Below are 12,771 nucleotides of genomic sequence, written 5' to 3'. Positions count from 1 at the left end.
AAGTATAATAAAGACATTCGTTTTGGAGTTTTTTGATTCCTTATTAATACAAATAATCATTCCTTCATATTTTTGAAAGATTTGAACCTTTTTTTTTTTGCATGTATTTATGAGTAGGCACAAAAGTCAGAGAAACAGAATCTCAAAAATTAGTTTTTATAGTTCATTGAACCATTTGACTGTACCTTTCAATATTGTACTATTGAAACCATTTTCATTGCCTCAGGGTTCTTTCACAATGTGGCCAGAAAACTAATAAATTATATTTATCAACTTCACATTTTCCAAGTTGCCTTGTATGCATCATTTGAGATTATCTTTTAGAATGCACAGTATTTTGAAATTACTTTGTTCACATTTTGAAATATTTGGGGAATTTTTTTTTACATTTAATAGTTATAGTAAGTGTCAGCTTATATATCTCAACATACTCTAAAGCAGTGTTCGCCAACCTTTTAGACCACCAATTAGTGACCGCTAAAGACATCATGGTGTCATGTTAACCATTTGGCCCAACAAGAATCTCCTTTTGAAGCAGCATCCTGAGACTGTGCTTGTCCCTTTGTTTCTTTCATTTTAATACATGTAGTGACAAGTACCAAGGTAGCAACCTGGCATTTTGAAATTGATGTACTGAAGTTTTAATTTAGGTATTACAGTGATGTGTTGGAAATAGACTATACATTACATTACAAAAAAAAAATGCTTCTGATAAAGTATACATTTAAGCTTAAAAACTAATACTTAGCCCTAACTGGTTTGGCTCGGTGGCTAGAGCTTCAGCTTGTGGACTGGAGGGTGCTGGGTTCAATTTCGTTCCAGGGCACATTGCTGGTTCAATCCCTAGTAGGGGGCAAGCAGAGACAGCTGATAATTCGCTCATCATTGATGTTTCTGTCTCTTCTTTCTTCCTCTCTGAAATAAATTATATATTTTTTAAAAAATGAATTTTTAAATGAAAAAATAATATTTTAAAACTAAACTTGATAAACTGCATTTGGATTACATATTCCTTTCATGAAAAAGTTATTAAATTGGAGTTTACAGATGGTTTTTACAAACTGAACACACTGCAATTGTATTTTGTGTGTTTTCCTGGAGAAAGAGGACATAATGCTTTCATCAGATATTCAAAACATGTCATGAACTCGAAGGTTAAAGATTACTGAATAAGAACTGTTTGTTTTAGTTTTAAGTTTTTCCATTGTTTTGTTTTGTTTCCTCCTGAAAATTAACTAGAAAATTCCAAGTTTCAAGGTTGGCAGTGAGTCAAATTCTGAGTTAATTGAGATCTGAAGCCAACATTTCCTTTTTTTGTGTGGTTTAATGTAAGAAAGGTTTGTTTATCACACATGAAGATTTTAATATTGGTTCGACAACTCTGCAAGGCAGCTACTGATGATCCTTTTTATTTTTATGCTCATATTTTAAAGTCAACATTTCTGCAGCCTGGCCATCTTGCTAAAGGGCATTCATAAGCTGTGTAACTACCACTTCTATAATTCTGACGATCTCCATGCATTCATCAAATATTTACTGATCTAGGCCTTTCACTAGGTATAAACACTAGGAAGATCTCTATTTTCATTTTAGTTCTGTGGCTCAAAATTCTTATAGTAAAGTACAAAACTAAATTGTGTTGCTATTTTGATAGTACTCAGCCTGACATATAGCTACCACTCAATAAATATTAAGTAAATAATTATTTTCAATGGTTTCCTTAAGGGAGTGAAAATTGGTTCTGGGGGTGGTGGTGAAAAGTTCTTGCGCTTTTATGTATAAAACGTAGATATAAATAAGCATCCAAACACATATACAGGGAACCCATCTTATTACAATTTAATGGGGGAGAGGTTAGGGAAAAAAATGTCTGAAAAAGCTCCTTTAGAGAGTGATATTGAAAAAAAAACTTGAGAAACACTGAAATTAATATTGAAAATAAAAAGTGTGTATAGCTGAGGTTTAGAAACCTTTTTCTCTGATAATTCTTTTTTTTCTTTTAATATGTCCTTATTGATTACAGAGAGGAAGGGAGAGGGAAAGAGAAATAGAAACATCAATGATGAGAGAGAATCATTGATTGGCTGCCTCATGCACGTTCCCCACTGGGGATTAGGCCGCAACCTAGGCATGTGCCCTTGACCAGAATTGAACCTGGGACGCTCTGTCCACTGAGCCAAACCAGCTAGGTCTGATAAGAGTTCTTATTGTAATAGAATTTGTCTTTAATAGCTGGAGGAACAGTTGTAGCATACTGAACTAACTGTAGGAAGTTCTGAGTTAATTTTTTTTGTCAAAATTATTCTTTTTTTTTTTTTTTTTTTTTTTTTTTTTTAAATATAATTTATTGATTTTGTACAGAGAGGAAGGGAGAGAGATAGAGAGTTAGAAACATCGATGAGAGAGAGTCATCGATCAGCTGCCTCTTGCACACCCCCTACTGGGGATATGCCCGCAACCAAGGTACATGCCCTTGACCGGAATCGAACCCGGGACCTTTCAGTCTCCAAGCCGACGCTCTATCCATTGAGCCGAACCGGTTTCGGCTCAAAATTATTCTTATTGATTGGTAATTTGTATGTAAACTTTTGTGTTCCCTCACCCATTAAAGAACTGCATATTAGTTGTTAATGGTTATTTTTTTAAAAGTTGTCTCACCTTTTGAAAAAGTCAAAGTAAAACATTTCACAATTTTTTATTTTTATTTCAGACAAGATTAGCTTATATATATATATATGTATGTATGTATAATGTGTCTATCAATAATGACCTGTCTAACCTTAAAACTTAGCTTTTAAATATCTTTAGAGTATCCAGATGTTAAAAGGTGAATGTTAAGTTAAAATAATTAAAAAGTTAAAGCAGTAAGTTTACTGAACTATGTACAGGATGGGGCAAAAGTGTGCTTTTTTCTTATTTAAAATTATTACTTTAAAAATATCTATTGTTTTAACCACTTGTATTATTAGTATTTTTAAATATAGTTTATTGATTTTTTTACAGAGAGGAAGGGAGAGGAATAGAGAGTTAGAAACACTGATGAGAGAGAAAATAAGACAGTATCTTATATTAATATTTGCTCCCAAAGATGCGCTAGGTCTTATTTTCAGGGAATGTCTTATTTTTCCATGAAGAAGAATATGGTACACATTTATTGTTAAATGAAAATAAAGGAAATTTATTACCTATATACAATACGGTAGTACGGTAGTTGTCAACGCAAATCAGACAAACTGTGAATCCTACAGTATCAAGAATTTACTCATTTATTCAATGACAATCATGTCATCATCTTCTGTAACATAACAATCCAATTCCTGAATTTCCTGGTGAATTTCTTGTGACTCCTAGGGTGGGCCTTATACTTGGGGGGATGCCTTATATTTCACTCAGAAGGAAACCTGTAAGTAGGTCTTATTTTCGGAGGATGTCTTATTTTCAGGGAAACACGATATAAGCTGTCTCATGCATAATCCCCTACTGGGGATATGCCCCACAACCAAGGTACATGCCCTTGACTGGAATCGAACCTGGGACCCTTGAGTCCGCAGGCCATCGAACTATCCACTGAGCCAAACTGGTTAGGGTTTTTTTTTTTTTGTTTGTTTTTAAATGTTCATATTGTCCCATCTTGTCTATGGGAATTCCTTTTGGCTTTAGTGTTCTTTTGATATGACTTACTAATATTTGATAACTTCTTTAGTCAACAACAAAAGTTCCAGGCTCACTTTGTTTTTTGTTTTGTTTTTTTAATATATTTTATTGATTTTTCACAGAGAGGAAGGGAAAGGGATAGAGAGCTAGAAACATCAGTGAGAAAGAATCATCCATCAGCTGCCTCTTGCACACCCCCTACTGGGGATGTGCCCACAACCAAGGTACATGCCCTTGACCTGAATTGAACCTGAGACCTTTCAATCCGCAGACCTACGCTCTACCACTGAGCCAAACCGGATTCGGCTCCAGGCTCACCTTGTATGTAACCTGCTCCAAACCTGGAGTCAGACATTCCTTCAAGGAGTCCTAGTTTTTTTTAGTGGGGAATGGACCACAGTGTGGGTACTGGGTGTATTCAGTGTTCTTGGGCTCTCATTGCTTCTAGGACTTACCAGTATAGAGATAGAAACAAAAAGTATATGAAAGGGAAAAATAAATCAGTGCACATGTTTTGGATTCAACTTTAACATTATGGATTTTTATTTTAGTTACTGGATTTTACAGTTCTTTTCTCTTATTGAAAATATTGGTTCCTAAAATACTAATTTATTTGCATTGGCTTACTGCATGTATGAAAATAGTTTTAACCAGTTAACTGCCACGTTTCTCAAAACAAACCATCCCCATACATCACAATATTTTGATTTTAATTTGAAAAATCAATTTGCAGTGAATATCACAAAAATATATTGTTCACAATTTGGGCATTCTTGAATATTTTCAGTTGAAAATTCTTATGGAAAATGATTTTTTAAAGTGTCTACAGACACTTATGGTGTACAAGGGTTAAAATAGTAGTCAGTATTACTACCAACTGACTATTGAGTTCAATCTAAAATTTCTTTGTAGTACTTTTTTAGTTAAAATAATGCCTTCCAAAGCCATTAAAATAATTAATTTTTCTATGTAGTTGTATTATTAAGTATTAATAAGTATTATTAAGTATATACTTAATAATACAACTTAAGTATATAAGGTTCATTTGTTTTCATTAATTAAAATTTTTTTTCTGTTTTGAAAGTGTGTAACTATATTACAAGTTAGAAGTCTGATTTTATCGTTGTCCCTTCTATTTTATTCCTACCTTCCCTTATTGATAATTAAAAAAATAGTTTGAGAAGTGTTTCTTAGCACATCTCCTTATATAAAAGGCAGTCTATTATATATGTTGCTTGGCATCTTCTTTTTAACACTGAAGATTGTTCCACATGATTACATAGACATCTTTTATGGCTTCATTTTATTCCAGTATGTATATACAGTGGAACCTTGGTTCTCGAACTTAATTTGTCTGGAAGACTGTTCGAAAGTTATTTGTTGGAAAACTCATTTTATGGAAGGTAAAAGAAACCAAATGGTTAAAAATATTTCTATTTTTGTCTCTGAATTAAAAGTAAATTAGCTATTTTGTTTCTTTTTCTAAATAGGGATACACATCATTTTGGAATGACTGTATATCATCTGGATTACGTGGCTGTATGTTAATTGAATTAGCATTAAGAGGAAGGTTACAACTAGAGGCTTGTGGAATGAGACGTAAAAGTCTATTAACAAGAAAGGTAAGATGAGTGCTAAATGAATATATTCTTATTAAAGAGTTTGTGCTGCCTAAAATCGAGTTTTTCTAATAGATTTCAAAAATTAAAGGAAGTAGATTTTTAAAGTTAAATCTTTATTAAGTCATGATTCTGTATCTTTTTTTTTTTTCATTCTTGGTTTCCTGATTCTTTGTGCATAATGAATAAATGTAATTCATTGCTACTATCACTGGTCATTGCATCTCACATATTCAGAAAGACTTCACAATTTATTTCCTGCTTCTGAAAGCCATACTACGTAAAGCCTTGACATAACTTTCATTGTGTTTCTTTAATAGAGTGTCCTAATGAAATCCAAAATGTTTAAGTCAGAATGGAACCTTTTTTTTACTTATCCTCACCTGATATGTTTCTATTGATTTTAAAGAGACGGGATGGAAGGGATGGGAGGGAAGGAGGAGGGAGGGAGGGAGTTAGAAACATTGATGTGAGAGAGAAACATCTATCAGTTGGTCCCTGACCAGGGACTGAACCTGCAATTTAGTAGGTGCCCTGACTGGGAATTGAACCCACAATCTTTTTGGTGTATGGGATGATGCTCCAACCAACTGAGCTATCCAGCAAGGCCCAGAATGAAACATTTTTTTTATTGATAATGTGATGGAGAGTAATAATTCTATAGGAAAGAATTATTAAGTCATTAACCATTAATGACTCTTAAAAGTTATATACAAAGTAAACATAGTATATCTAGCAGTCTCATGGGACTTTAAATAAATTTAAGTTAGGCATTTAAAAGTTAAGTGAACTGGCATAAGATTAGTTTTAAAATTGCTGTTTTAGCTGGACGGGCATGGCTCAGTGGTTGAGTATCAACCTATGAACCAGGAAGTCATGGTTCAGTTCCCAGTTAGGGCAGATGTCCGGGTTGCAGGCTGCTGTGTGGGGTGTGTAGGAGGCAGCCGATTGGTGATTCTCTTTCATTACTAATGTTTATATGTATCCCTCCTCTCTTCTTCTCTGAAATCAAAAAAAATATTTAAAAAAAATAAAATTACTGTTTTAGATAACTATATAATAAGGCTGAATATAATTTTGTTTCATTTTTCTGTGGAACCATAGAATTATGGAGGGGAAACTTTTAAGAATCTGCTATATAGTTATTGATGAAATATACACAGGTTGCTAGTAATTATAGTAATTTTGCATTAACTTTATGGAGCCCAGACCTGGTTAAAAGATATTGATACTGGGATTTTGAACTGATATTGATACTTTTTTGTTTGGGAACAAGACCAGTTTTGTATTAGTTATCAACAACTTTATTTAGTTCTTAAGTCTACCATGTGTTGAGCTAGATCCTGGAGATACAATGGTGATCAGGCAACACATGTTCCCTGCCTGTCTGGGCTTATTGTTTCATTCTTCTTGCTTTTGCAATCTTAATTAAGTAGATAGTTGATATGTCTTTTGGAAAAATACTATAATCTCTAATGAATGATTTTATTAGGGTAATATGTATATAATAGTTATAAAGTCAAATTGTACCAAAAGGCTTATAACAAAATAGTCTTCTTTACCTTTCTTCACTCCTTAGTCCTATTTCTGGGAGGCATCCAGTTACTGTCTTTATATTACTTTCCTAGGGCTGCCTTAACAAATTACCACATACTTTGTGACTTAAAACAACAGGTAGTTATTATCTCACTAGAGGTCCGGTGCACGAAGTCCATGCACGGAGGCGGGGGTGACCCTCAGCCCAGCCTGCACCCTCTCCAATCTGGGACATCCCTCTTACAATCCTGGACTGCTGGCTCCCAGTTGCTCGCCAGCCTACCTTCCTGATTTCCCCTAACTGCTTTTGCCTGTCAGCCTGATCACCCCCTAACTCTGCTGCCAGCATGTTCCCCTGCCAGCCTATTTGCCCCCAACTGCCCTCCCTGTAGGCCTGGTCCCCCCCAACTGCCCTTCCCTGCAGGCCTGGTCACCCCCAACATCCCTCCTCTGCCAGCCTTGTCATCCCTAACTGCCCTCTCTTGCAGGCTTGATTGCCCCCAACTGCCCTCCCTTCAGGCCTGGTCTCTCTCACCTGCCCTCCCCTGCTGGCCATCTGGTGGTGGCCATCTTGTGTCCACATGGGAGTAGGATCTTTGACCGCATGGAGGCAACCATCTTGTTTGTTGGAGTGATGGTCAGTCTGCATATGACTCTTATTAGATAGGATAGAGGCCTAGTGCATGGGTGAGGGCTGGTTGGTTTGCCCTGAAGGATGTCCTGGATCAGGGTGGAGGTTCCCTTGGGGTGCTGGGTGGCCTGGGCTAGGGGCCTGTGGTGGTTTGCAGGCCGGCCATGCCCTCTGGCGACCCAAGCAGAGGTCCTGGTATCTGGGATTTATGTATCTTCTACATTGGACACTTTGTAGCCTGGAGCAGAGCCAAGCCTCCTGCTTGTTCCATGACTGCAGTCATTTCTGTTAGAATTTGTTTACCTTCTATAATTGAAACTTTATAGCTTGAGTGGAGGTTTAGGCCGGCAAGGGCAGGCGGAAAGCTTGTCTTTTTCCGTTGCTGGGGAAACCCAAGCCTCCCTCCTACTCTGTGGCTGTAGCCATCTTGGTTGGGTTTATTTGCATTCTCGCTCTGATTGGTTGGCGGGCATGGCTGGTAGGTGTAGCAGAGGTATGATCAATTTGCTTATTACTCTTTTATTAGGTAAGATAGTTGTGGAGGCCAGAATATGCAATGCTCTCATTGAAGGCTCTAAGGGAAATTCTATTCCTTTCCTCTTTTAGCTTCTGTGGTTCCAGGCTTTCCTTGGCTTCTGGCCTCATCTCTCTTTACTACTTCTTTATATCTCCTTGTCTGTGTGTCCCTCCTTTGAATGCCATTGCATTTAGGGCCCATCTGGATAATCTAGGACAGTCTCATCTCCAGATCTAATTAACTTAATTTTATCTACAAAAATTTAATGGGGGTTAGGACATGAACACCTTTTATGGCAACCATTTAGCTTGCTTTTAGTTCTTTTATTTATTTTGGCATTTACCTCCATATTTCTAAACTTATACTGCCATTTCTTGGTAAATCAATTTGAGATGCTGTTTACTCTCAAAATAGAGGCATATTTGGCTCTCTTACATATCACCTCAATGCCTGCCCCTGCCCCCTTTCTAATAGAATATGCCATAATTGTTGGCAAAACAGTAATGACTATTTTATATCATTACAACTATGTTTAGTTTTCTTTAGTTAGGTAAAGATATTTTATTTTCCTATGATATTTTCCTTTCTTGTATGATTTTTTCCCCTAGAGTTAATAATTCTATTTTTATCGTTTTCTATGTAGCTGTCCTTTTGTCTTACATGCTTCACCAGAGAAACATGCTTCATCAGAGAAAACTTAGTATTAATTTTCAAATGTTCAAATTTATAATTTCATTAACTTCCTTAAAACTCACATATTGCTTCAATCTGAGCCAGTAATACTTTTAGTTCTACTGGAACGTCCTGTCACATTTTTACTGCTTTTAACCCTCTGTTTTCTGGATCTAATATTTTCTTCCATTCTTGTGGGAGGAAACTGCTTTGCGATTTTTTGTGTATTTGAAGATGATACTTCAGTTTTATTTGACTGGCAATAGGATGTTAGGTATAAACTATTTTTCCATAGATTTTTTTCTTTTCTTTAGCTTACCTGTGTAGTGTTATAGATGTTCCTTTTTTATCCCCATTGGTCCCTTTCTAGCCTGTACCGGTCACCCTCCCCCCACCTCATCCCTGACCCAAGCCTTCACCACACTATTGTCTGTGTCCTTGAGTTATGCAGATAATTTTTTAAGCTGTTTTTCTATTGTCCTCTAGTATACAGAGTTGTCATTAAAGTTTGGTGCTCTTCTGATTTTCATTTTTGGTTTAATATATGCTTTTTCCTTTCTGAAAGCATTTGGGATTATCTGTTTATCACTGATATCTGAAATTGTATGATTTGCCTTGATGTGGGTCTTTAAAAGTTCATTATGTATGCACTCTTTCAATGTGAGAATGTGTGTCTTTTGGTTTTGGAAAGTTTTCTTATATTCTTGTATCTTTTGCCCTCTGTTTTCTTAACTCTGTAAGTTGAATGTGGACCTCTTAGCTACTCTTTTTTTTTTCTTTCTGATTTTTGTTTATTTCCCAGTTTTATTGAGATATATTGTAATTGATATTCTCTGACCTCTCTTGAGTTTGTTTGTTTTTTAATCATCACCTTTGCTCATTTTTTTTTCTTTCTAGGAGCCTTTCTTTCTTTCTTTCTTTCTTTCTTTCTTTCTTTCTTTCTTTCTTTCTTTCATTCTTTCTTTTGTGTGTGTGTGTGTGTGTGTGTGTTTTGTTTTGTTTTTGTCGTGGCTTCTCATTCTTGTTTTATAAATATAGTATCTTTAAAATCTCTGAGGATATTATGGCTCTTCTGAAAGTTTTTTTTATCTGTGTTATCTATTATATGATTCATCAGAGTTCTTATTTTCTCTCTTGGTCTCTTTGCTGCTGAAGGCTTTCCTTCAAATATTTTGTCATCCTTGGTTATCCAGGAAGAATGGACTCCCTTCTCCAAGGGGGGGAATAAAAGAACTAAGTAGAAATTATATGTATGAGCACACGATATTTGCTAGTGGGCTATACACTGTTGAATTTTACTAGGGAGTTTAGGACTTTCTCTATGAGTCATTGAAGAGTTTTAAGCGGTAACATTGGAATGTTTTGATAAACTAGAGGTCCGGTGCACGAAATTCATGCACTAGGCGGGGGGTGGAGGAGTGTCCCTCAGCCAGGCCTGCACCCTCTCACAGTCCAGAAGCCCTTGGGGGATGTCAGACTGCCATGGGGAGCAGACTTAAGCCATCAGTCAGACATCCTTAGCACTGCCATGGAGGTAGATGAGGCTCCCACCACTGCCACTGCACTCACCAGCCATGAGCCGGCTTCTGGTGCTCTAACCACAGGGGGCAGCTCTTGTGTTGAGCGTCTGCCCTCTTGTGGTCAGTGCACGTCATAGTGAGCGGTTATTCTGCTGTTTGGTAGATATGTATATTAGTCATTTATTATATAGGATTTATCTTTTATAAACATCAGTGAAGAGAATGGATTGAAAATGGCTAAAACTCATTAGGAAACTTAAATCCAAGTGAAAGATAATAATTCTAGGTAGACTAGAATAACTGCAGAGGTGATGGAGAAAAATGATCCCTTTGAGATAGATTTAGGGGACAGAATTTCAAAAGAAAAAAGATCTGCTTATACCCAGAAGTGGGTGAATGTGGGCATGAGGTGGGCATTGGGCTTAGGTTGTATGGATTTAAGAAGTGGTATGGCATGACCCCAGTTATCCTATCTAATAAAGAGAGAATATACTAATTGACCATCCCACCATAACAAGATGGCTGCATCCACAGTAGAGGCTAAGTTTCTGTAATGAGCCTGAAAGAGCAATCAGCAGGAACCTGAAGCTGTGCTCTGCCCCCCTGCTTGGAGGGGCTTGACAGGAGACCTCAGGCCTTACACCCCACCCCAGTGACCTCGGGCCACATCCCCCACCAGGCAGGGCTTAATGGGGGGACCTCAGGCCATGCCCTCCACCTGGTAGGGCTTAATGGGGGATCTCAGGCTGTGTCCCCCCTCCCCCCAGCAGGTCTTCATGGGGTGACCTCAGACCACATCAACACCTGGTGGGGCTTGACAGGGCTGGGGCCTTCTGGGTCTGGATCTGGCCCAGTGGGGGTGGGGCCAGCCCTGTCTGGGTCTCATGTGATTTGCAGATGCACATGAGTGGGCGGGGTTTTGATTCTGGTTCCCATGATGTGCCCCAGACTCTTGACAGGAGGAAGATTTTCATATACATTTTACTAATTTTCTTTTAAATATATTTTATTGATTTTTTTACAGAAAGTAAGGGAGAAGGATAGAGAGTTAGAAACATGGATGAGAGAGAACATCGATTAACTGCCTCCTGCACACCCACTACTGGAGATGTGCCTGCAACCAAGGTACATGCCTTGATCAGAATCGAACCTGGGACCCTTGAGTCCAAAGACTGACTGACTATCTACCAAGCCAATCTCTCTCCTGAGAGATTTCATATACATTTTACTAATTTTCTTTCATCTCTGACACTGCTGTTGTAGAGAAAGGGCAAAGAGCAGTATTAAAATATTTCCTCTAATTCTCTTTTAATGTGCATGAATTTCTTGCACGGGGTCACTAGTATACACATACAATTCTTTCTCCCAAGGTTCTCCTTTTTTCTTATTTTCTCTACACCCTCCCCCTCTGCCTCTAAATGCATGGTCTTGAACAGCACTGTCCAAAGAACTTTCTGTGATGATGAAAATGTTCTGTATCTGCATTGTCCAATATAATAGCCACATTTGTCTGTGAGACAGACACTTAAAATGTGGCTAGTGCAAATTTAGACATGCTGTGAATAAAAACACTATTTTTGAAGACTTACTATGGAAAAAGAAGGAACAAGAAGGAAAAAATATCTCAATTAAGAATATTTACTGCATGTTAATATTTTAGCTGTAGTGGGTTAAGTCAAATATATTAAAATTAATTCCACCTGTATCTTTTCCTTTTTTGATGTAACTAAAATAAAAAAAAAAATAGATTTGTGGTTCTTACTATATTTATATTGGGTCACACTGTGTCAAATAGATATAGTATGAATTTTTTAAAAATATATTTTTATTGATGTCAAAGAGGAAGGGCGAGGGAGAGAGAGAGCTAGAAACATCCATGATGAGAATCATGGATCAGCTGCCGCATGCACACCCCCTAATGGGGATCGATCCCACAACCCGGGCATGTGTCCTTGACCTGAATGGAACCTGGAATTCCCCAGTCCACAGGCCGATACTCCATCCACTGAGCCAAACTGGCAAGGGCATGAATTTTTTAAAAAAATATATTTTATTGATTTTTTACAGAGAGGGAGAGGGATAGAGAGCTAGAAACATCCATGAGAGAGAAACATTGACCAGCTGCCTTCTGTACACCCCCTACCAGGGATGTGCACACAACCAAGGTACATGCCCTTGACTGGAATCGAACCTAGGACCTTTCAGTCTGCAGGCCTGTGCTCTATCCACTAAGCCAAAGCAGTTTCGGCAAGAGCATGAGTTTTTTAATCTTTTAGAAGAAGGTTATCTTTTTTGAGCAGAAATGTAAAGGACACATTGTTGAGGACAGGTTTTAAGAGAGGTTTTTATTATACTTAAAAAATAATACTATTAAATCTTATAACATTTTAATAGCTAACAGATTCACATTTGATATTATAGAAATTACACTAAAATTTGTTGCTTAGGCAGCAAGAACATTAATGAAGGCTGTGGAGATCTACTTGGCTAAAGCAGTATAGTAATTTTCTGTCTAATCCTCAAATTGGATTTTTCCACTGGTAAGGTGGATTGTGTATCCCATTATAGTTTAGGAAAAAAATTTCTAGTATTTAAAAATGTTATCTCATTAAGCTTATTGAT

General features: G+C 37.0%; 1 protein-coding gene across 2 annotated transcripts in view; it reads left to right on the top strand.

The window, feature by feature from the left end:
• Positions 1–12,771, top strand: part of GOLPH3 (golgi phosphoprotein 3) — a 30,616-nt gene that overhangs the window by 5,760 nt on the left and 12,085 nt on the right. The window contains exon 2 of one of the 2 annotated variants that reach the window (XM_036410208.2): positions 5,145–5,276. The exons of the other annotated variant lie outside the window; for it this stretch is intronic. Coding sequence (XP_036266101.1) covers positions 5,145–5,276 — 132 coding nt within the window. The remainder of the gene's footprint in view (positions 1–5,144; positions 5,277–12,771) is intronic. 2 annotated transcript variants of the gene reach the window in all.

Source organism: Pipistrellus kuhlii, unplaced genomic scaffold (assembly GCF_014108245.1).
Source record: "Pipistrellus kuhlii isolate mPipKuh1 unplaced genomic scaffold, mPipKuh1.p scaffold_m20_p_4, whole genome shotgun sequence".
Classification (NCBI taxonomy): Eukaryota; Metazoa; Chordata; class Mammalia; order Chiroptera; family Vespertilionidae; genus Pipistrellus; species Pipistrellus kuhlii.
This window is presented reverse-complemented; position numbering and strand designations above follow the sequence as displayed.